The 24,093-nt window shown below is 33.3% G+C and overlaps 2 protein-coding genes across 2 annotated transcripts in view; both read right to left on the minus strand.

The window, feature by feature from the left end:
• SYCP1 (synaptonemal complex protein 1) overlaps positions 1 to 1,311 on the minus strand; it is a 66,495-nt gene extending 65,184 nt beyond the window's left edge. The window contains exon 1 of the mRNA XM_026713018.2: positions 1,225 to 1,311. Coding sequence (XP_026568803.2) covers positions 1,225 to 1,311 — 87 coding nt within the window. The remainder of the gene's footprint in view (positions 1 to 1,224) is intronic.
• Positions 1,229 to 22,389, minus strand: LOC113444329 (bile acid receptor-like). Its single transcript, XM_026713022.2, has 11 exons — positions 21,995 to 22,389; positions 12,859 to 12,987; positions 11,044 to 11,406; positions 9,846 to 9,986; positions 9,504 to 9,631; positions 9,231 to 9,335; positions 8,733 to 8,832; positions 6,850 to 6,978; positions 6,542 to 6,646; positions 5,556 to 5,669; positions 1,229 to 5,064 (listed from the first exon to the last, which is right to left on the minus strand). The coding sequence occupies exons 2-11, from the start codon at positions 12,920 to 12,922 to the stop codon at positions 4,826 to 4,828; spliced, it is 1,488 nt and encodes a 495-aa protein (XP_026568807.1). The 5' UTR covers positions 12,923 to 12,987; positions 21,995 to 22,389; the 3' UTR covers positions 1,229 to 4,825.
• Between the last annotated feature and the right edge of the window lie 1,704 nt (positions 22,390 to 24,093).

A 24,093-nucleotide genomic window follows, 5' to 3' on the forward strand; every position in this document is an offset into this window, starting at 1 on the left:
AGAGAGGGAAAAGAGAGGGAAACAAATAAGGGAGAGAAGGAAGAAAAAGAAAGGAAAAAAGAAAGAAGGTGAAGAAAAAGAAAAAAAACAAAGGGGGAGAAAAAAAGAGAAAAGGGGAGAAAAAGAAAGAGAAATGGGAAAATGATGGAGGGAGAGAATGAGACAGGAAAAAGAAACAAATGAGAAAGAGAAGGGGCAGGGGGCGAGAAATGAGAGAGCTGGAGGGACAGAATAAAAGAGATGGAAATAAATAAGAGAGAAGGGGAAAGGAAGAAAGAAAAAGAAAGAAGAAAAGGAGAGGGGATGGAAAAAGAGAGAAAAACAGAAATGGGAGGGAGGGGGACACAGAGAAAGAGTGGGGAGGGAGGAAGATATCCATTTCCCACAGAAAACAGCAGGAGCAACAAAACCCTGGGTAGGCATGGCTGGGGGTCATGTGACTGAGTGGGAGTGGTGTTGAGTTGGCCATGCCTACCTAGCCACACCCACCCAGACAGTCATTAGGGCAAAGAGCCCCTTGCTAAAAAATTTGAAGCCCACCCCTGCTTTATTGCACATATTGATTGCATTAAGTTGCTTCTCTTTGCACTTTTTCATACTCTGCAGATCAGAGTACGAGTTCTTATACAATTTACTACTAGATACCAGTAATAAGCTATAACTATATAGTAGGCTAGCATTATTACTATTCTAATGGTTGGGATAAAAATTAAAAATATATATATTACTTATATTCAGTGGTGGGATTCAATTTTTTTTTACTACCGGTTCTGTGGGCATGGCTTGGTGGACATGGCAGGGGAAGGATACTGTAAAACCTCCAGTCAGAGGTGGTATTTGCCAGTTCTCCGAACTACTCAAAATTTCTGCTACCGGTTCTCCAGAACTGGTCAGAACCTGCTGAATACCACCTCTGCTTATATTTAACAGGAAAAAAAGCCAATTTCAATTAAATAAACTATTATTCATGAGGCAATGACATAAACTGGAATCAAACATATACATAGGAATCTTAGAACATAAGATCATGGTAAGCTGCTTTCCTATGAGATACATACAGTTAGCTATGGCTCTCTCCTCAGTTTAGAGCCTCAGTTTAGACAGCTTTTGAATTGCCTAAATATGTTCTTTTGATTTCTTAATACAAAACACTTTTATTTCTAATCTAGTGTTTTATTACACTGAATTTTTATTATTATAATTCAAGTTAAGAAAAACATTTACCATGGATGTTTTCATTGCTGATTTATTTTTGTAAACCATTGGAGTCTCTTGCAGATTCAGAAGCATACAAATGGAATAAACAAACATAGAAATAAATGATAAAATATTTAGCTGGTATTAACACTATTTAGAATACTTTTCTGGATAAAGTTGATTTAATTTTGCATAGGTTTTATTACTATATACGAAAAATCTCCATAGAATTGCTGTTTTTTCCTGGATATTTTAGTGAAGAATGTTATGGTACCAATAAAATAGAAAAGTGGGGGTAGAAGTCCAAGGCCTTTATCAGAAAAGGAGGGCTTTCAAATTTAGCAAGACTGGCTTATGGTAAAGCACAGAGAAAGGCCACAAAATTTAAACATTATCTAGAGGGAAAGAAGCAAGTACAAAAACATATTTAAAATCAAAATATAATAATAAAACTGCCTTTGACTGAATTGTCAAGAAATAATGATGAACTTACAATGTGTTTATTTAGTTAAAATAAATATAATAACAGAATAACTGAAGCCACAGCTATTTACCTGTAAATGAGTCCCAATCAATTCAGAAACGTTTGTTATCAATATGTTTAGGAATATGTAAACAAATGTACTTTTCTAGTTGTCTATAATTCTCTCCTCTTACTTTACTCTCTCATGGGTTTCTAGATCAATTGTCAATCTTTCAGCATTTTGAAAAGCCTATCAGCATAAAAATAATAATATTCAGGTAACTCTTAACTTTAATCTGAGGCAGTGTCATCTGTCAACATTACTAATGAAACAAAGAATCAAACTTAACTAAATGTAGATTTTACATTCCCAGGACAATGAATGCAAATGCCAAATAGCACATTACTAACATGTACTATAGCGAGCAGAGATTTTGTTTTTAATTAAATAGTGCATGCATTTCGCTATTAGTTGACATATTTAATTAGTTGGCATATTTAATATTTAACAATAGCAATCGAACATTTTTATTGTTAAACATTTCTTTTATAGCGCAATAGTATCTATTACCGAAAAGCTTTAGAATCATGCATAAAGATCACAAACATAAGATCCCGTTCTCAGCCTCGACAAAATGTTACTCTCGGACACATAGAGGTTGCGAGGAATGGAAATACAGCTCTTGGGCCAGGAGCCCCGTGCATGAATGAATCATTACCTCAAACAGCACCACCGGGCGTAACGACCCAAGAACTGGAGCAAATAAAAAAGAAAAAGGCGGGAAATAAATCGATCCAGAGCCGTGTGCAAAAGCGCGAGCCGCAGGTCGACGGTTTAACGCCTTTTCCTTCAGGTAATTCTGAGAGGGGGCGGGGGCGGGAAGGGGCGTCTGCCCAAAGATTAAGCATTAATGGTCAGTATCTCGTTAATGGGCGGTTCACCCGCCCGCCTCGCAGGTAGACTCCATCCTCCCGCGATCCCTTCGCAACAGTCGGCCCTTCTTGTCCCAAAGGTGCTTTTTTCAAGAGGCAACTGGACTTCTGGTTTTTCTTTGAAGACGTTTCGCTGAAGAAGCTTCTTGGATGAGAAGCGAAAACCAGAAAGTCCAGTTGCCTCTTGAAAAAAGCACCTTTGAGACAACCAGGACCTGGATGACTGAGAATCTCCATAGACAGTTGGATCTTCTTTCACGTTTTGTTGATGAAGACAACCCTAAGTCTTCACAAAACCTCAACTGTTGTAGCGAATTGGACTGAACACTACGATAAGAACTGGCGGGGGAAGTATGTTAAGACATGAGAAAGAACTGTGGCTTCGCAAACAGATGGCCGTCCCAGATTCAGTTCTGGAAAGCCGCCTATAGCTGGTCTGGGTAAACTACCTTTCAGATGAGTAAGGCTACTCAACCTTCGCAAATGGTGTCAGGAAATCAGTCAAGGTCTCGCCGTCACTTGCATCTAAAAATGGAGCAAGCCGATTTCAATGACGCCGAATTGGGAAGCATTACGTTAGAGAATCTGCGTGTAGCCAAATCAGATAAGATAATGAGGATGTGCGGTTTTTTCTACTAACAACAAGAGCAATTAGGCGGTGTCTATTCGCAGAAATTTCAACTGCGAACTAACGGAACCTATGAATGTACCATGCAGTAGCTGCAATCTTGGGAAAGTGGTACTACAAAGCGTTCTGTCCTTGGTCTGTTTTATTTCTTCCAAATTTTGAAATGCTACAATATGACTTTAAATTAGAAGACTACCATTTTAAACGTGTACAAATATATTTTAGAAATAAAGATTTCTGACCCAATTAAGCATATAAAATCAATCAATTTGCTTCAGAAAATCAGACTGATAGTCCATTTATTAGACTTAAATATATACCTAAAATATTGCACTTAACAAAATTTAAAATATTAGCTTTATATTCAGATGTCATTAACACAATATTATTTTAGATATGAATAATAATTCTTAAATGCAAAGATAATATCTCCAATATAAAAAGAGTAGAATTGTAAGATATATATCTTCAAAGTTACAATAATAGAAATTAACAGGAAGCTTTTTTAATTGAGAAATTATATTAAAAGATAAGATGGGGATTATCACTATATTAATGTAAATCATCAATACCAGTCTAAATTAGCCTCTAGTACTAAACCATAAAATCCAAAAAGATGGCAATGTCTAGCCAAACATGACCGGTGTTAATAAAGAGTAAGCAGGATGGAACCTGCTTGGTTCTTGGGTGGGAGACCAGAAAACTCCTGGTGAAAATAACATCCCAAAAGAATGCAGTGACTGAAAACAAATCCCAAAGGAATGTAGTGACAAGACACTTCCATTATTGCTGAGAAGGAAACGTTCATAGCAGTGTCCAGAAGCTAAGTTCAACTCAATTTTTATTTTATATAGAGTATCCCTTTCAAATTCATTGGAAATCTTAATTGTATTCACAAATGAAGTTGGCATGAATAAGTTCTAAAATATGCTTCTAAAATAGTCCATCTACAACATGACTTCACATACAGGTGAACATTATTAAATGTTATTATTTAATTATTGTAAGTATTCAGCTTTGGCAAATGACGAATTATAATATGATGTGAATGACATGGCTTGGGGACATGCATATATATAAATGGTAAATTTAATCAACCAAGATTTATGCAGTGCACCCAAATAAGTTACAGATTGTAATATTTGCCAGGTCAATACCTTTGCAGTGTTCGTGTATGTGTGAGCTACAATATAAAACATTCTTCCTATGGCCATGTTTTTTCTTTATTGATGAAATAGAATAGTGTAAGTACTAATTAAAGCCTAATATCTATCCACAGGGAAAATCAACCCACCTTTTAACAGAGGTCTGAATGGTTCATATAAAGATATCTAATGCATTATGATATTTAACAGTTTAAACAATTTTTACATATATCTTTTAAAATATGGTAGTAATACTTAGTCAATAAATTGTACACATTTTCATATTTTGCTTACCCAAATGTATATGGGTACTTTCACAATACAAGCTAACATTCTGAATAGTTATCATGACAGATTTATGAGATATAAGTCATTTAACATAAATGATTTCTTAAAAGTGTAAGAATTAAGGAACAGACAAAAAGTCCTTTGTAACAATTCACATAAAGTAGCAATTTTTCAGTGCAAGTCCCACATTTCACAAAGTAAAGAAGTCAGCTTAGGATCCCTTGTTCTCCAAGTTACTAGTACTTCTGAGTGGTTGTGATTAAGTGTTCTGAGTTCAGTGAGCCGCCCTATGAGACGGGCAAAATGTTGTGGTTCTTCAGGGTGATAGATTTTTGAATATTTGTACAGAATTCCTAAAAAAGGTTCTTGGAGTTTTTCTACATGTTGCTTGTTTTTTAGGAGTGGTCGATCTGAAAAATATGATTTTTTAATATAAAAATACACATGATTTTGTGTAAAACAAAATAACTGTCAGTTCCAACTTTGAACGGTTAGGATATTTCAAAATTACCGAGCAACCCAACCAGCTTATCTATCCTTATGACAGAATGCCTCTATTTGTGTTCTTATGTCAACTACCAAGCAATATCAAAAAGATAGCATTGCATTCTTAAGTAGAAATCATGTTTGCTATGAGAATACTACTGTATATATTCTTGTTCTATTGGCCATAGGTTTTCCAGAAATCTCTTATGCCCATTCAGGTAATGATTCTGCTAATTTTAGCAGAATAGGGATAATATGGTATTGTACCTTTTAAGAAATAAATAACTTAGAGGGGAGGGTCATATTAAAGATTTATTGAAATGTGGAAAATTATGTTAGTCCTAAAAGAGAAAAATAAAACTTCTGTTCTCATTCTTAAAATTTGAACTTTTTTTAAAGTAATTGCTAAAGCTACCTGAAAAATACACTGTAGTTGCAACTAGTAATGCATATTCTGTTGCGGTCACATTAAGTTCTCCCATGCTTCTGTAGAAATAAAATAATGCGGTGATAAACTCCTCAGTTATACCTATAAAAAAACATAAAATATCAGATGATAGCTAAATAATATATCATTGATTCATTCTTAAAACAAATATTAGGTTAAATATAAATGAGTAAAATTCATTCAGAAACATTTTTGTGAGGAGGTTTGTTGGCATTTTAAATAAGTTAAATGTAGTAAACACAATGGATATTAAAGAATCTTGTTAGAGGAATCAGAATGGTGGATAAAAAAATTAATCAGTGAAAATTATGTTTGGAGAAAATAAGCAAAAGGTAAGACTTTTAAAACTCAACAGAACAAGCTTAAATGAAAAATGAAGAAACAAACTCTTTTTTAAAAGGTAGAGCACGATGGGTTCTCCAGATAGTAAGAAGAAAAACATTCCAAAATTAAACTTGAGAAAAATAAAGTAATGGAAGTCCTTCAAAGTTATATGATCATAAAATAATAACACCCACACTACCATCTCATGTGGGAAGAACAAGAAAAAACTACTAAACAATAGTTTAATTGTATAATTATAATTTTAAGAAGTCAGACCATGGAACATATTAACAATTGGGGTAATGAACTATGTGAGAAACAAAAGTGCAAAATAAAGAGGAAACATTTAACAGAGTAAAAGAGACACTAGAAAAGAGACAAATAAAGGTTGAAGTGGCCAAAGATGATTCCAGGATTCAAGAAACTAAAAAATATACATGGTGGGGGTATCAAGATGCTAAATCCAGATAGTGAATTAAATAAAATCAAAAATATAACATGAAGATACTTCATTATTAAAAATTCAGTAGAAGAATTTTCAAGATATTTTATTTACTTTTTGAAACTAGATATATTTAAATTAAATAATTATTTAGCCATTTATTAAATATATCACAAAGCCTCGTTACCTGCTGTACTAGTAGATGTTGGCCTTTCTTCTCTATGAGACATTTCTGTGGGATAAGCATTTTTATTTTGGCCACATATAGTATGGTCAGAAAATTTTATATGATCTATAATAAAGAACAAAATAACCAAATATTCTTTTAAAAATATTTTTAACAGAATAAGTCAGATTACAAAAATATTGCTTAATACAATGTTAGAGGAAAAGTCATTCAAAAGGAAGAACATTGATGGGACAAGCTTTATGTAAACATTGGGCCACTTCATTATATACACAAAATAAAAATGCTACGGTAATATTAAAACTTACTTTCATGAAATGGTGTCTGATATTCAGTTCCTTGTTCATTGTATAATTGTGCTGAGCATAAAAACATGGCTTCAATTGTAGAACCTTTTAATAGTGCAATCTGATCATCATTAGCTAAGCTTTCAAATCCTATAATATAAAGAAATAGATAAAATTATACTAAGGATAATTTACCTTTTACTTACCTTTTCTGAAAAGTTTTTTATTAAAAAAATAATCATATTTGAATATTGTATTTTTTTAGATTCAATCTCTTTAAGATTTTACAGCCTCAGATGTGAAAATTGTTGCTGGAAATGTTGTTTCCCATCATAAAAGTTCTATGTTGGAGAGATCCAAAGACAGGGGGAGTGAAGAGAAGGAAAGAAGAGTAGAAATTACTTCTTAGTCCCACTTAGCCAATGGGAAACATCCAGAACTGTAGTACTCTTAGAAGTTCTGATACTGAATGTTGTGACAAAGAAAATTGTGAATCTAAATAGGACCATTGCAGATATTATTACCTTTATTGTCAGAGTACAACATATGTACAATGAGATTGGCTGAGCCTCCCTTCATGCACCCACTCCAAAACAACTCACAGTGAAGACAGATCCCTAACCCAGTCCCAATTACACTATGTGACCTTGTTGCATGATGTGCCAACCCCACAAGTCTATCATACTATGTTGACATAAAGTTATTTTCCATTCAGAAGTCTGACAGCCCACAGGTAGAAACTGTTCTTCAGCCTGTTGGTGCAGCTGGCTATGCTTCTATATCTCCTACCAGATGGTAGGAGAGTGAAGAAGTGCTTACCGGGGTGTGAGTCATCCCTGAGAATTTTCCTCACTCTTCTATTTCAAATATTATGCATTGTTCAAATTATTGTGCATTGTGAAAATGTAAAAAAGTTGCCTATACAATTTGATACTGTAGTTACTACTTAAACTTTAAATGTAGAGTTGAAAGGAATTCCAAATATTAAGAAGTTTATGAATACACCAGGGGCTACTTATTTGCAGAAAGTGGAAAACTAGATAGTATCACTCCCATGGTAAAAGCACCAGAGGAACTTTCCAGATCCAGCAATAAAGTTCATCAAGCTCATTGAAATGGACAGGGATGGCACATATTTAAACTGATTTTTATATCTTTATCGATGTGGGTCCCATCAAATATCTTAGACTACAATTATTATTTTGCAATGTATCCACTGTCAAGAATTATAAAAAGCATAACCAAAATATATATTTTTTAAAAAGCGGAATGATAATTAGATAGTTGATAGCAGTTTCCTTTGGGTCCAAACTTATTAATACATGAACTAGAGCAGCAGTGTCCAGAGGAGATGTTGAAAAGTTAAGACAGCAGCACAACTGAAGCTTTAAAAAAAAACACGTTGATACTGCATACACATATAAAGGGTTGTGGACTTGATTATACTGCCTCAAGCACCATCTTGACTTTTTTGAACCCTTATGAATGCCACTAGAGTGGATGGTATCAGTGACAATTTAAGATCTAATGGAAAAGATGTGGATAGGCATTATAATTCCATAGTAATAGTGATTATTTAGTAAGAAGATATTCAAGTGGATTTGGAAATAAGTCTTTATATGTTTCTAGACCTTTGATGCAAATTGTTCATGCTGGCAGAAAACACAATTTTTTTCAAATACAACAAATTTGCATGAAGTAAGGAAATCCTGTAGTTTGCTACTGTGCTCTAGGATGTTTTGGTAATATCTCACCTTCCAAATCCAGTTATCCAAGTACTGCCACCTGGGGCCATGGAGAATAATTTATTAAAGTATATTACCTTAATACTAAGTACATACTTTAAATCAGCTAAAGAGATTGATCAGAGCTAGCTTGTAAAATGCTGTATTAAAAAATATTACCTGGGAGTCTTTTTGTAAAATCTACTAGGACCTGCACATGAATCATTGCTGTTTCCGAAAGACGTAGAAAATTCTCTTCAGGATTAGTATTTTCCTGTAACTAATTTAAAATATTTAGAATGAGTCTACATGCCATTTGAAACTTGGTATACCACATTTCTCAAAAAATAAAGGTAAAGGTTTCCCTTTTCTAGTAGTGTCTGACTAACAGCTGAGGGAGCCAGCATTGTCAAAAGACATTTGCATGGTCGTGGGGCCAAGGCACATGGAACACACTTTTCCACCAAAATGGTACTTATTTATCTACTTGCATTTGCATGCTTTCAAACTGTTATATGGGCAGGAGCTGGGGCTCACTACTCTGCATGGCACTTGCATCTTGAACCAGGTTGTCAGCTTTTCAGCTTTCCAGCTGACAAGGTCAGTGTCTTTACTGCTGAGCTATCACACCCCTTCTAAAAAAAATAATCTTGGTAATATTAATTTATGAGCACATACAAACTTCTTGGCTTCCTCCATTGGAATTGTGCATTTTTGGTGAACGGCCAAAATGTGATCAATGAGTTCATGTTCTGCAGGAGTAAATTCCATTCTCTCCTGGACCTTTGGAAAAAATAGGTAGGCTTTACTTCAATGCCAAATGCTATAATTAATATGTTTTTATAATTAATATAATTATATGATATATAAATATAAATAATAATATAATTAAACATATATAAAAATACAAAATATAAAAAAATATAAAAAACATATGAAAGATGACCCTACTTTTAAAGGTTTGGTTGTAGAAGATACGTGCTTGCTGTCCATTCCCTCCTCTTCCATTTTAATGTTGCAAAGAAAACTACTTTTTTTTCTAAGTCGTTTTGATTTACATTGGACTTCAGTTAGCAAACCTAAAAAAATTTATACCAAAATTCATAAGCATGTTTAAGAACTGTGTTGACATTGTAAAATATGTGGCATTGTTGTAAACCCCATAAATTGAAATTGTATTAACAATTACTATATTTGCTTAATTTATTCTATTCCATGATATGCAACTTATCAGAAATGTTCCTAAACTAAGAAGCACATCAGAAACTAGAGAAAAATAGCTTTGGCACTCACATTCAGCCAGCATTCCCACAGCTTTGCATTTCTTTAGGCGACATTCCTGACACTTCCTCCTCATGTACATATCCATTTCACAATGACCTCCACTCTTGCATCTGTATATTGCATTTTTTGTGATGCTCCGTCGAAAAAATCCTTGCAACAATTATTTCAGTTTATGATAAATAATAAAGAAACTATATATCAGCAATTTACTGTATTTTAATTTGTAGTGTTCGATATAATAGATAACAAATAATCAGAGTTGGAAGGGACCTTATCGGTCATCTAGTCCAAACCCCCACCCAAGCAGGAGACCCGACACCATTTCTGACAAATGGCAGTCCAATATAATAAGGTATAATAAGATAATATATTGCAGAAAAATAGCATGTCAACAAATAAGATTAAAAAATTTGTACAAATCTAAAATAGAATTTCTTAGAAGGAAATGAGCTCCATTGAACTCAAGGGGTCTTACTTTTGAATTGCATGGATGTTATAAATAAGATATGATAATATTGTCATTAAGGTAATTATTTACAATTAAGTTTTATAGCTGACAATGATTTATAATAGGTTAGACATTTTATAATAGATTAGACATTTAGAAAGGCCTATCCCCTCACCATCACCTCATGAGTAGATTAGGCTGAATTTCTGATAATGTTCATTACAAACTTAATCTGAAGATTATCTGATATTTCCCTCTCAAAAGAAATTTTCACTCCCTTTGAAAGTCAATAAGAAAATTTGCTTATTGAACTTTAAGTGTGATGAAAATTTGAACACTTGCATGTCAGTGCTAGACCTGTTCAGAGCAGCTGGCAGGGACCAAATTGCTGAAGGCTGTATTGGGGAAATATCAGACAATCTCCAAATTAAGTTTGCTCATCTTTGGTATCCAGATTACTTTATTTTCTGAATAGGCTCGAATTTCCTGCTTTTGATCTTTACTCCTGCAGCTCTAATACCATCGAATGGTCTAAAGTCCTCTGATTTTTATCAATTATGTCATTTGCAATTGAACAGAACATAATTTTCTTCCTATACTATGCTTAGACATTACAATCCTACAGTTTCCAGCACCAATGTCGGTTCCATTATCTTCTTAACTCATCTCCTATATTTTGAATAATCACTTTTGGCACTTCATTCCTAAACCTCTCATATGCCAGTCCCACTTAAGATACAATATTATTTTTTTTACTACCTTTACAGCCTTCACAAGTGAGTGCATTGTAATGATATCCAGAAGCCTTGTCTCCACAGACTACGCAGAGCTCTTCTTGCCCTTTTATTCGTAAGGCAGAATGAGTAAGCCTGGGTCGTTTCTGTCCAAGGTATCCTCCCCCATCATGATGGGCACCCATGCAGGTGGGTTTACTGAGTTCACAATTATTGATGATGTATTGACCATCGCTGAACTGAGAGTCCAAGCTATATGAATTGTAATGAGTCTGTGGAGATGGTGTCTGTAATACTGGAGGGAACTGAACAGTTGAATATTGGCAGTAAGGAGCAGGTTGGAAGTCAAGGTCTTGCACTGGATAACTGATATGTTCTGGTAAGATATCTGCATTGTTTTGAAAAAAAAATCACAATTTAGAATTTGACATGTTTAATTTAAACTATTGTAATATTTCTACATTTAATTAATTTTTTTCTATTTGATTTTTTTTAAAAAAACAGCCTCCACATCTGAGTTAGATATTTGCCACCAATCTTGTATCCAATGACTCTAATGGTCGAAATGAGCAATATAGAAAACACATCCCAAGAGAAAAAAATTTAAAAAAGGAAGAAACAGGGTGAAGGATATGGTCATTTTATAATGAACAACTGGAAATTAAGCATATTGCTAGAATTATTTTCAGATTTGGAATCTGTTTTTAGAAACTACTGTAGACAATACATCCTTTTCTGAATAATTCATCTTTATTTTTATAGAATTAAAGTAAGCTGAATTTTACAGTACAACCATTAATATATTTACCATTAATATATTTAGTAACTGTTGTTGTGGTTAGGTAATCAATTTTCCCAGGAACGCTGTTCTATTGAAGGGCTATGAGAAGAGAATCTTCTGTTTAAAAGTATCATATACTTGAAGAAGATTCGACCCCCAGTGATTTAAAAAATATAATCCAGGAAGGACCTTGACATTGTCTATCAAGACTAAACATCTGGATAACACAGGTGTGAGGCTTGTCATGGTGCACTCTGGATGGCACGGTAATCTCTAAATACATGGCAGCAGATATCAGGTGCTGAGCCTAACAAGACATATCGAGGCTGGTTTCCAGCGAAGCTTAAAAACCACAAGTGTGTTCATCGACCTTACTGCAGTATACGATACCATGTGGAAGAAGGGTCTGCTTTTCAAACTGAATCACATCATTCCCTGTAAAATCATCTATCACCTAATAAACAACATGCTCAGCAATAGATCCTTTCAGATCATTATGGGGGACAACTCTGAACAGGATCCATACCCAACATGGTATCTGCCAGGATATATTGTTTAAGGGGGATCTTCTCTCTAGTGTGACTGTGATGCTCCTCGACAAAATATCTATCACATTGTGTCCAAATGTCCACCATCAGCCCAATGTCTGATTTTTTCAACATAGACCACTCTGTCCTTGAATGGCTGGGTGGGCTGGACATTGGATGCTTGACATTTGAACTCCATGTATTTGCCATATGCTTAATAAAAATAAATAAATAATCTGGATAACAATATAGTATTTTATTAAGTAAAAAATGACATTCATAAAACATTTTAAGAAGAATTAATGCCTTAAAATATTCATCATCTGAATAACCTTCATGATCTTTGAATTTTTCTTTGAATTAAATGTGTATTTGGGGGGAATTATTTTTGACCCCCTCAAATCTAAAATGGCATCCCAAATAACCTTTCAATATTTTTCATATATGATCCAGAATATGTATTTAACAATTGCAGAAATTCTTGTTTTTACTCACATACATGTTTTATTGGCAATTTCTCTTTTTTACTCACCATAATATTGTATTGGCTCACTAAGGCAGTATCCATCAGATACTGTTACAAAAGTATTTGCCATGCTCTGTTCCAGTTCCACTGCTTCATTCAATATGGATATAGTTGTCCTTTCAAAAAAAGTCACACCTGAAGAAAGGAATTGCATTTAATTATTTTAAAGTTCAAAAGTCAAGGTTTTGCTGCCAAAACGGAAGATTTCTAGAAGCAATTTATAGAGACAAAATATGCTGAAAAGAAGAAATGGAAAAGCAATCCTATGAAGCAGTGGTGGGATTCAGTTTTTTTTACTACCGGTTCTGTGGGCATGGCTTGGTGGGGAAGGATACTGTAAAGAGGTGGTATTTGCTGGTTCTCTGAACTACTCAAAATTTCCGCTACTGGTTCTCCAGAACTGGTCAGAACCTGCTGAACACCACCTCTGCTATGAAGGGCTCTAAAGTATAATTTAGTCAACCAAATACATTTGATTAAAATCTTTATCAGGCCTCCATTGAAAACTGTTACTCTGTATTGATTTGTTTTGTGTGTAGATGAACTATGAGGACATCATTCCATTGCAAAGTGAGCAACAAGCAACACAGCATATTGTTTTGCTATATATTCCCTGTAAAAGTTTAAGTATTTTGAAATATAAATTATGTAGTATAACTTATTCTTATTCCTAAAGAAGACCTCCTTTCTACACAATCCCTTTCTAATAAATTCTCTTCTCAATCATGCTTGTAGGTTTGGTATTTTATAATTATGGGATTGGTATTTTATGATTCTTGGAAACCTCTGCCTCAGAGATTCTGCGGCTAAAATTTGGTAATAAACTTATTACTAATACTGACATGGTTCATAAGGGTCTCGAATGGAATTGGTATTTTTATAGTGTAATGTGCTTAGTTTCCTTAAAAAAGCAAAAAACAACAGACCACCCATGATAGTAGTAGCATATGAACAAATCTACCTCCTCCCACTCTGCTGATGTTATCCAACTTTTAGATGCCTGATATTAGCTACCAGAGAGAAAGAAAAAGAGAGAGAATCAAACATCCTAATGATCACAATAGTTTTTAAAACTGCCATAGGAAATTGAAAAAGCCAATACTAGTTCAATCTGGAAATCAAGAAAACATACTAGTTAACTTTCCTATACTTAAAAAAAGCAACTTAAAGTCTGAAACAAACAAAAATGCTGAGTATACGTAAGGAATAGAAACAAAAGTCTGATAAAGGATCAGAACTCCTTGACAATAATTTGGATTATTGAGAAGGACTGAGCAGTAGAAGATTAGATTTATTCGCAGCATAGCAGATTCTCTCTGTTTCAAAGAAAGTTATTTCTCAAACTGATATCCAAACTACTTTACTGAATCCTAAATAATTTGAAACCTACTATATCACATGATGCAAAATAATATCTGCTATATCTTAAAAATAATTACAGCAAAAGTTTGGATTTTATTCTTTGTATTTTTTTTATTCAAGTAATCATTAAGGTCTACAATGTTAGATTTCAACTGACCAAATTAGGATCTGAAATTAAAGAAGATGGATTGTTTTGTGTCAGTATATGAACTCTGTTGGTTGTAAGGAAATAGAGGGTAATTTTTTAAATGTAGCATATAATTCTTTATTTGTTTACTAGTTTTTATTAAAATATTATAATTTGATCATTATCAAAAATATTTCATCGTTGGTTACAGTTCAAAAGTTACAAGGAATAATAGACTAAATTAAAATACAAATAAATAGCACTTTAAAAGCTTGAAGCAACTATAATCATTATGCATATAGCAATAGATGTTTTAGGACCAGTTGAATTTGGCATTGACAGAGTATTGATTACTGTGTTTGTACATCCCTATCCAGGAAAGCTTGCAGCACCTACGATAAATACTTAAGTACTCCAATTTGCTAAATTAATGTGGGCAAACAAAATAATATATATAACTGCTCAAGTAATTCTAAACTTCTATAGTCTGGCTTTTGTAAGACATTCTAAACTTCTATGGTCTGGCTTTTGTAAGAAAGGAAGACTTATATATTTGATGGAAATTAAAAGAACAAACTGAAGAATTGGGAAATTTTATTTTAGGAAAACAGTAAAAGACCCAAGGGCAGAGCGTAATGTAAAATGTTGGGAATAGACTGAGAAAAAAAAAATCTGAAAAAAAGGGTCAATTAGGTAATAATAAGAACAACTTTACAAGCTTAAATCAGGGGAGGTTATATGCTATGAAGAAAGGAGATGAATACTGGTATATTTTTATTGTTTGGATCACAAAATCTTATTTTAATTTGTCTTTAAGGTAATGTAAAATGTTGTTACTTTTGCTATCTTTTTTCAAAGATTCATCTGAAAATTTACAAAATACCAGGTTTTTTTTAGTTTCCAGAGTTTTTTCCCATCAAGAAAAATGGTTAAAATTAAAGAAACAAATAGAAAGGAAGAAACTAGGTGGTATTCAAGTAGTATATCAAATTTCAGTTTTAGAATATTGGAAAATATATTGACAGGTAAATTGGAAAGAGGAGGAGGAGGAAGAGAAGGATATGATGATGATCATGCTTGGTTGCACTAATGACTACATGGATAATTGGAGGAAAAATAAATAATTGTTAATTCTCAAATTTAAAAATATAAATCAACTGTGATTTATATTTGTGAATCCTTAATAGAGAAAAAAAGAATGAAAATTAATTAAGCAGATTTTTATTTTAATAAAGCCATGAATCTTTTATGATATTGCACCAGTTCCAAAACATCACATTCAAATCACATAGGCTAATGTAATAATAGCTCTACTTCCTCCCTTATTTCTAGTGAACAAAAAAAAAAGAACTGACCAAAAACATACATAAAGCTGAATTTCATTTAATGACTTTGAATTAACCAAGCAATTATTTGTCTCTAGGCTTTTAGTTTTAACAAAATTTGCAATTGAATAGGCATGTTTAACTTTTGGAAACAGTTCCATGGCATCTGAAATCCTTGTTTACAGATTCTTGAAAGATATTTCTAACTTGTAAGTCTTGCTTCCACAGCCATCTCTTCCCCTCTTCCAGTACAAGGTAGCAAAAAGTGAAAAGGCATGGCATGATTGGAATGCTGCCACTTGTTATCTGTTTGTAAATATTTGTTTGAAATGGAGGCAACTAGATGAATCATGAAAACTTTATCAATAAGATAAACTGATCAGTAGAGCATGAACCAGTGAACCTGTTTTAATCAGCAAATACACATTTTTAAAAGTTAACTGTGTGGTTTTTGTGTCAAATTTATTTTGAATATAGAATAACTGAAGAAAACTACACTTTCTCTAAATAACTCATTCACTAATGCAGAGATACAAAGGGAATAATTGTGTCTTCAAATCAATCAATTCTTCTACTATAGGGTTCATGAATTGTCTCCTAAAGGTTAGATATGACCACCCATCTTCAATGCAAATGCCAAAGTTGCCATAAACTATACTTTTAATGTGAGTGGAGGAAAATACATAAATATGCAGAGATTAATCAGAGTAGCCATAGTTAATTAATGTAATTAGATTTTTAATCATATATATCAAATGTTTTTATCCTGTCTCAATTTATTTTCATGGGCTCATATATTTTTTGAAATATGGAGCTTGAAATATTATTCAAAGGCCACTTTTGTTTTTCAGACTGAAAGGGAAAATAAATGAAGATTGGACAGAAAATTTATGTCTTGCTTCATCAAGACATTAAAAAGAAGGGCAGAATCTTGTTTCCATTATCAACAAACTTTCAGAAATACAAATCTGGACCAATTGTACAACTTGCCTTGTGCTGTAACCAGAACAATTTGGAACTGAACATGCTCAAAACCGTAGAAATGGTGGTAGACTTTAGGAGAAACTCTCCCATACTACCACCTCTTACAATACTAGACAACACCATATCAACAGTAAAGACCTTCAAATTTCTAGGTTCTATCATTTCACAAGACCTAAAATGGACACTTAACATCAAAAACGTCATCCAAAAATCACAACAAAGAATGTTCTTCCTGCACCAACTCAGAAAGCTCAGACTGCCCAAGGAGCTGCTGATACAGTTCTACAGAGGAATTATTGAGTCTGTCATCTGCACCTCTATAACTGTCTGGTTTGGTTCCTAACAAGACAGACACAGACTTCAGAGAGTAATTTGGACTGCAGAAAAAATAATTACCACCACTGTGCCTTCAATCAAGGACTTGTATACTGCATGAGTCAAAAAAGGGCTGTGAAAATATTTACACATCCTGGACATAAACTGTTTCAACTCCTACCCACAAAATTACACTATAGAGCACCGCACACCAGAACAACTAGACACAAAGACAGTTTTTCCCCCGAACGCCATCATTCTGCTAAACAACTAATGCCTACAGCATTGTCCAGCTATTTACAAAGTTTGCATTACTATTACTATTAATCTTCTCATCACTCCTTATCACCCATCGCCTCCCACTTGTCACTGTATGACTGTAACTTTGTCACTTGTATCCTTACGATTTATATTGATGATTTCCTTGTAGGTTTTGATTGCTTATTGTACCCTGTGATTATTAAGTGTTGTACCTTATGATTCTTGACTCTTGATGAATGTATCTTTTCTTTTATGTACATTGAGAGTATTTGCACCAAGACAAATTCCTTGTGCGCCCAATCAAACTAGGCCAATAAAGAATTCTATTCTTGTGTTTTTAACAAGTTTTTATTGTGGATTTGATTTGCTTAAAACAAGGAAATTTATATGCCAGTAGGAACTTTTTTAAATTTTTCACTACCAACTCCATTTTTTTAAATCAAAATATCTTTATAACAATGAAATTGGTGGACAGAGTTTCAAATGACGATTTAGGAGACTAGTTAAGATGACTATTTATTTTGTTGTATTTTAGAGAAATTTTTAATTCTGATTTATGTCTTAAATTTGAATCCCTAATTAAAAGTAATCATAGTTCTGGTTCATATATAATAAATGGTTGTTAATTTAAAACAGAAGCTAGTTTACTAATACATTTAATAACTGCGCCAGAAGACAAGAAGATTGATTGAGATTGATTGGTTGGGTATGTAATTGTAAACTATAGCTACCCATTTTATTAAAATACAGCAATTATTGTTTTAAAGTTTGTGTTTAATTACCAATCTTGTCTATCCATTTGTGGCAAAATTGAAGTAAATATAAGCATCCCTTTTCTGAACATCCTGAGAGCAGAATAGATGGATAGAAAGTACAGAGCCACAGTGGGCTTTGTGATTCTTTCATAATCCAGATAGTTTGCATATATAGCAGGGACAGCCTTCAAAATACAGAATTTTAGATCAATATTTTGCCAGTTAATAAATATATGCTGTGTTTGTAATGGCAATTTGAATAATTGGCATATTTGACACTGTATCAGTTAACAACTATTTTAAAATAGTTTCTTTTGATCCATGAAGCAGCATAAGAGTACGCTACAATAATTTACTCTATTACAACAGCTGAGCTCTAATCTTGCTGAATAACAAGGCCAGTGAGTGATGCATGCTCCTCTTACAAATTTAGCTTGTAAAACAAGTCTAAGCAATTTGTTGATTTCCTGCCAATAGAAAAACATTGCCCTGTTACTGTCTCTGATGCTGGGCTTAATCTGAGGAGACAGGAGGTGAGTTTTGATAGATTGTTCAACTCATGGCTTGAACCTTCTGTCAAATTCGAATCCATGAAATTGATAGAGAAAAATAGGACAAATTCTTTACCAAAGCCACTGCCTACCCCATACATCACCTGAAGAATCAGCATTGGGCAACTTCCATTTACTCAGTCCAATGGATCACATCCCAGGGGATAAACGATTTCCCAGTAAATAGCACTGGGTTATCAGTGTCACCCAACTCTCATGGACCATGGGATGACTGACCAGGAAGGTTCAACTTTCCCCCTACTTCTTTTTCTACTATCATGGCTTCAAGTCCTGGAAGGAACGGGCAAGAGAAAAGGATGCAAAAAAAAGCTAGGAAAGCAGAAAAAAATTCCCTGTCTTCTTGAAAAACACTCTGAAAGAAAGCAAATTGCAAGGCACCGTGGCACTGTCTTAAAGGGATAGAAGTTGTCTAATGTTTATGAAGAATTCCTTCAGACAGTACTGCTTACTGTACAAACTGCCTGTTGGGGCCTTTTCTTTTTTCATGTGTCTATCATACACAACACCACTAGATTCATGGAGTTATATAGCCTGTCTAATTCTTGATTGTTGCTCTGTAAACAATAGTCATCACAAATGCAAGAACTTGATGCCTGACACTTCCTGCTGCCCAAACAAAAATAGCTTTTGGGGGGGAAGCTGCCTTTCCAAATAATATTTCCATTCTGCACAATCTTTTTAATAAATCTAACTTTTCTCCAATGTTTCTGATGCATGCAGAAAAGATTTATTTTTGATTTAAAGGCAATGAAAGCTACCATTAAATCCAGTGGCTAGATGGAGAGATCTCATGCATGGAGTTTTCTTTGTTGAATCCTCTGAGAAAAACAAGTGCCTCAGAGTCTCTCTTCCTACTCTATCCCTTATTCCTGTGTAATATAAGCTCCATAAATCAATACAAGAGCAGAATGGAGAAACTGGGAAGAGGAAAATTATGAAAAGGTATCTCTTTCTTTGTCATCAAAGGAAACATTTATTGGCATTTTTGCATATATAAGAAAGTTTCACAAAAAAATGGCTTTAAATTTGCGTTAAGTAAAGGTGGATATAGTTGTGATAAGGGTGAAATTGTATATATTCATGTCGGAAGCTTACAAATTAAAGTCTGCAGGTTAAATAGCAGGATCCGTTCATTTTCATACAAAAGAAGAAAAATAAAGGAGCTGCTTATTCTATACTAATCTTAATATTTTAGCATTAAAGAAATGAATATTACTAAAAATTACATGGCAAAAATTATTTATTTATTTATTGCGAAGATACTGTGCAGCTGTTAACTATTATAAATGGCAATAAAAATGTAATGCTTGCTTTATTGCACAATATAGAGCATAGGCCTCACAGGAGACCCCCCAGGGAGTATTTCAGAATGTTTCAATTGACAGTACATTAACATCTATCGTAAATATTTTGACAGTAGTGTCAAAAGGGAAATTTCTTGACCAGAGAGAATTTTAGGAATTTGAGCTGAAAGTCTTCCTGCATTTCTGTAGTGCACTTATTTCCTGGGAAAAAGAAAATCTATGGTTGCAAAACCATCAGATTTAGGCAAAAGTTTCAAATCGTGATTTGGATCCTGTCCTAATTCTTTCCTTAGACCCTGATATACAAAAAATAACTGAAACTATTGCTGTCATGTAAAAATTTTACATAAACAACTGTGATTATTTCTAATAGACTTCTAAGTTTTTCAGTGCTTTAGAATTAAAGCTTCTTAATGACAACAGAAATATGAAGAATTGATAAATATGTCATCAATAATGTTTCAGGAATTTGTTATTGTTTGCATTGTTGAATTACTTTGCAATATTACATGCTACATGCTGCTTTTAAAACTTTAAAATATGACTAAAATTAAGACTGCTATTATAAAGACACATATTTGGAAATGAATTCCTCTGAAGATTTCAGTCATTTGAAATGAAGGAAAATCTATGTAGAGAATTATCTGTAGAAATAAAGTAAATCTATATGACTTGCCATGCATGGCAACTTCCTTCACACATACACACACACACATACACATAACACACACTTATTGTGTGTAATGGTTTGTAGTGATAAGCATTACATACATGCATACATCATCATACACATTTTCTCAAACTTTTGAATACGTAAAAGAGCCTTCAGCAAGTTTTATTTTAAGGCAAATAGGTTAACAATAAGGAATAAATTATTTGAACACATCCACAACTGTTGGCATTCATGACTATACCGCAATACATTTCATATGTGAGATTTCACTTGCTTTCTCTCCATCTAAATAATTCCCCAGTAGTTTTAGTAAAATAGAAACATTATTGCATCCATTTTATATATTCTAAGGAAGCTTCCCAGAAGAAGTTTTTATTGATACTGAACATGCTGAGAAATATAGTTCTCTGACTCCAGCAATCAACAAGATATCAGTATAGATATCTCTTCTGCTCACTGATACTATCAAAATCACGGTGATTAATATGGTCATCACAATGCCAAATTTCCGTATAGGTACTTTTTAACCATTTTTAAGTGTTATCACTGTGGTGAAAAGCAGTTATCAAAAGTTACCTTTAGAGATGGAAAGTTTAAGCACATGAAATGAAAGTGAAATGTTCCAGTGAAAATAAATGGCTGTTTTTCTACTTGGACATTCCAGTCATAATATAGCTTAGATTATATATTAGGAAGATATCACAAAAATATTCCCATTGTAACAGATACTAATGTTTTGTAAAGGCAAATATAGTTCTATTTAAAATAGAAATATTGCTACCATTTTATTTAATATCATAAAATGAGAATGTCTACATGTTGTAGTCCCATGTTTGTATCTAAGAATTATATTTACCAAGATTAGTTTGGGCACTTCGTTGTTGGGTTAGAATGGAAAGATGCATCATTTTTTCTTTTCAGTGTATTTAATGAATTTATTGTTAAACATAATATTAATATGGTTAGTTTACTAATTCACTCTGTTCCAGAAGATGGAACAGGATAAGCAGAGTAACTTAAAAAGCAACAGAATATCTTATCTTCAAAGGAGTAGAATGTTCATTATGTCAACGTACCATACCTCACTATCCAATTCTCAAATAATAGGACCCAGGCAAGTAATTCATATGTGGGTGAAATTAAATATGTTCTAGCAGTCTTTTCATTCAAAGATAATATGCCCATTAAGTAAAGTTGAAAACGCTGCTTTTGTAGATAGATAGATAGATAGATAGATAGATAGATAGATAGATAGATAGATTCTCGCATTCCCACACTATTTCTAACCAAGAAAATAATTAAAATGAAAAGAAAGTAAAAACAAATGAATAGCTGAATCTTTCATCCTATTTAAATTCTGAATTTTGAAAGTCACATGACAAACTTGACATAATGATTCTAAAGCATAATATTTAAAAAAAAACTTTGGACAATTTTCAGACAAAAGTGAATAAAATTACTTACACCACTTTGTTCCAGGGAGTCCTCTTATAGTCCCTCTTTTCAGTCCATCTGGAGCAAAGAGGATTTTCTGTATTTATCTGTTTCTTTGCACTCAGTTTGGCTCCAAATACATTACAAAGCGGCACTTCACTCTATCTTAGAGACACAAGCTTCCCACACAGCCATCCCCAGGGTCAAAGCAAGGGCAGCTGCAAGATCACATAAATCAAACAATAACTGAATCATCAGGGACAGAGGCCATCAGGATCTACACGTCACATTTTCCCAGCAATCTCTGGAGCCAGCTCTCTCAACTTTTTGGTTGTCCTGATTCAGTGTTTGACATATGTTCATTTTGATTGCTTCACACTGTTAACAAAGCATGTTACCAGCACAAACTATCTGCACCTTCTCACAGAAAGACAAACAGCAAGCAGAATGCAATATAGTGAACAGAATTTAGGACTAGAAATAGAGAAGGCATGATTCTGACTTCTATTCAGATAACATTGAACTAATTGTTATTTATTTCATAGCATCATTCAAAGTTGAAGGAGGTGGGTAGACCATGTGTTTGTTTAGAATGAACAGAGGATTAAAATGTAATAAATACTAATAAAATACTAATTCCTTTTTATAAATATCCTGTCCCATTAAAATATTTGTCTTATATGTGTTTGCTTAAACATGGTTTGTTTAATAAGCCACAAATAGCTAGTTTACACCACACACCATCTTCAAGATCATTTAGTATTATGTATTTTTCCTTTATAGAGATCTAGAAATAGTCTTATCTCTGCTTTTAATCCTTCTTTTGTTTCTTCTACTTATTTTCTTTTCAAACAACTTTTCATCAAATTAACTTGTTGAAGATGGAATAGATGTTTTCAGCTGGGAGCGTTAGAAGCTATCTGTCTGAAAAAAAAACCTGATGATATCCAGAATAGTCATAATAGTAGCTTCAGTAGGTCTGGAATTCCCGACAATGCATCAAATGTAATATTCCAGATAGATAGATTCTTCATCAAGATGATCAGCTGTCAACATTTGTGGCCCCCATTTAAACTGTTGTTTAAAACTTTATAATTTTAAATGTTTTGGGGTCAAATACTTTAAAGGACCACCACATTCATATTTATAGTATCTCTCTGAACAGTAAAATTTTTCATGGACTTCCAGGAGGCATGGAGAGATGAAATAATATAGACTTATCAAAGTGACAGAACTTCTAAGGTAAGATGACACACAATCAAAGGTGATGGGCAGAAGTGCATGTATCTCAATATAAAGAATCAGCAGAAACAGTATTTAATAACCCTGATCCTAGTGGCATTCCTTACAACCATCACAGTTTGTCTCAAGGTAAGTTCATGTCTGCAAGTGATTCCTGTTTCTTCAAATAATCTTGGTATATAGTTTAGCTTAGCTGTACTGTAATCAGTGGAGCAGCTGGATGTGAAAAGTAAGCTACTACTGGCTTTGTTATTGATCATGTACTGTGGCATCATGACTTTTCTCTGATAGTGAACAGAATTTATTGCATTGTTAATATTGTAAGCACTCATCATATACTCAAGTTCAATATATGTATTTATGAAAGTTGCTGTCACAGAAATGTCACAGAGATACCTCCTGTATCTCTATAAAAAGATTGAATCTTGGTGAGCATCCACTGGGATTGGTATTTCTTAATATTCGTCAACATTCTGAGAAACAGACAAGTCAGATTGATAATACAGATAATACAGCTGATAATACAACCTTACTGCAATGTGAATTGATTTGGTACATACTTGGAATCAAGGCTTTCAATGTACACATTTTGGTGAAAAGAGGAATATTACATGTGTGCAGAAATGTCCAAACATTTTACAGATAAATAGAAGGGAATAAAATGGAGTTTAAATAATTACTTTCAAAATTCCTCTATGTTAATTATTTTAACATTTAACAGTGCAATAACTTCATTAGTTTTGCGTGTGGGTGTGGGTGGGTGTATCATTTATTATAATGGAAGATTTTTCAAATATTTGTTAAATTAGATTGTTTTCCTTTTTCATTCCTTAATAATTGCAAAAGAATAACCAATATGGTGCCAGAGTTAAATTTTATCCAGCATA

The sequence above is a fragment of the Pseudonaja textilis genome, chromosome 3, assembly GCF_049901715.1.
Source record: "Pseudonaja textilis isolate UNSWEBS1 chromosome 3, rPseTex1.2, whole genome shotgun sequence".
Lineage (NCBI taxonomy): Eukaryota > Metazoa > Chordata > Lepidosauria > Squamata > Elapidae > Pseudonaja > Pseudonaja textilis.

Excerpts from the sequence above, each read along its gene's own strand:
- LOC113444329 (XM_026713022.2), bottom strand. The coding sequence starts at position 12,922 with ATGGCAAATACTTTTGTAACAGTATCTGATGGATACTGCCTTAGTGAG. Across the intron at positions 11,407-12,858 it reads TGAGCCAATACAATATTATG|ATATCTTACCAGAACATATC; the intron begins GTGAGTAAAAAA and ends AAAACAATGCAG. Across the intron at positions 5,065-5,555 it reads AACTACAGTGTATTTTTCAG|ATCGACCACTCCTAAAAAAC; the intron begins GTAGCTTTAGCA and ends CATATTTTTCAG.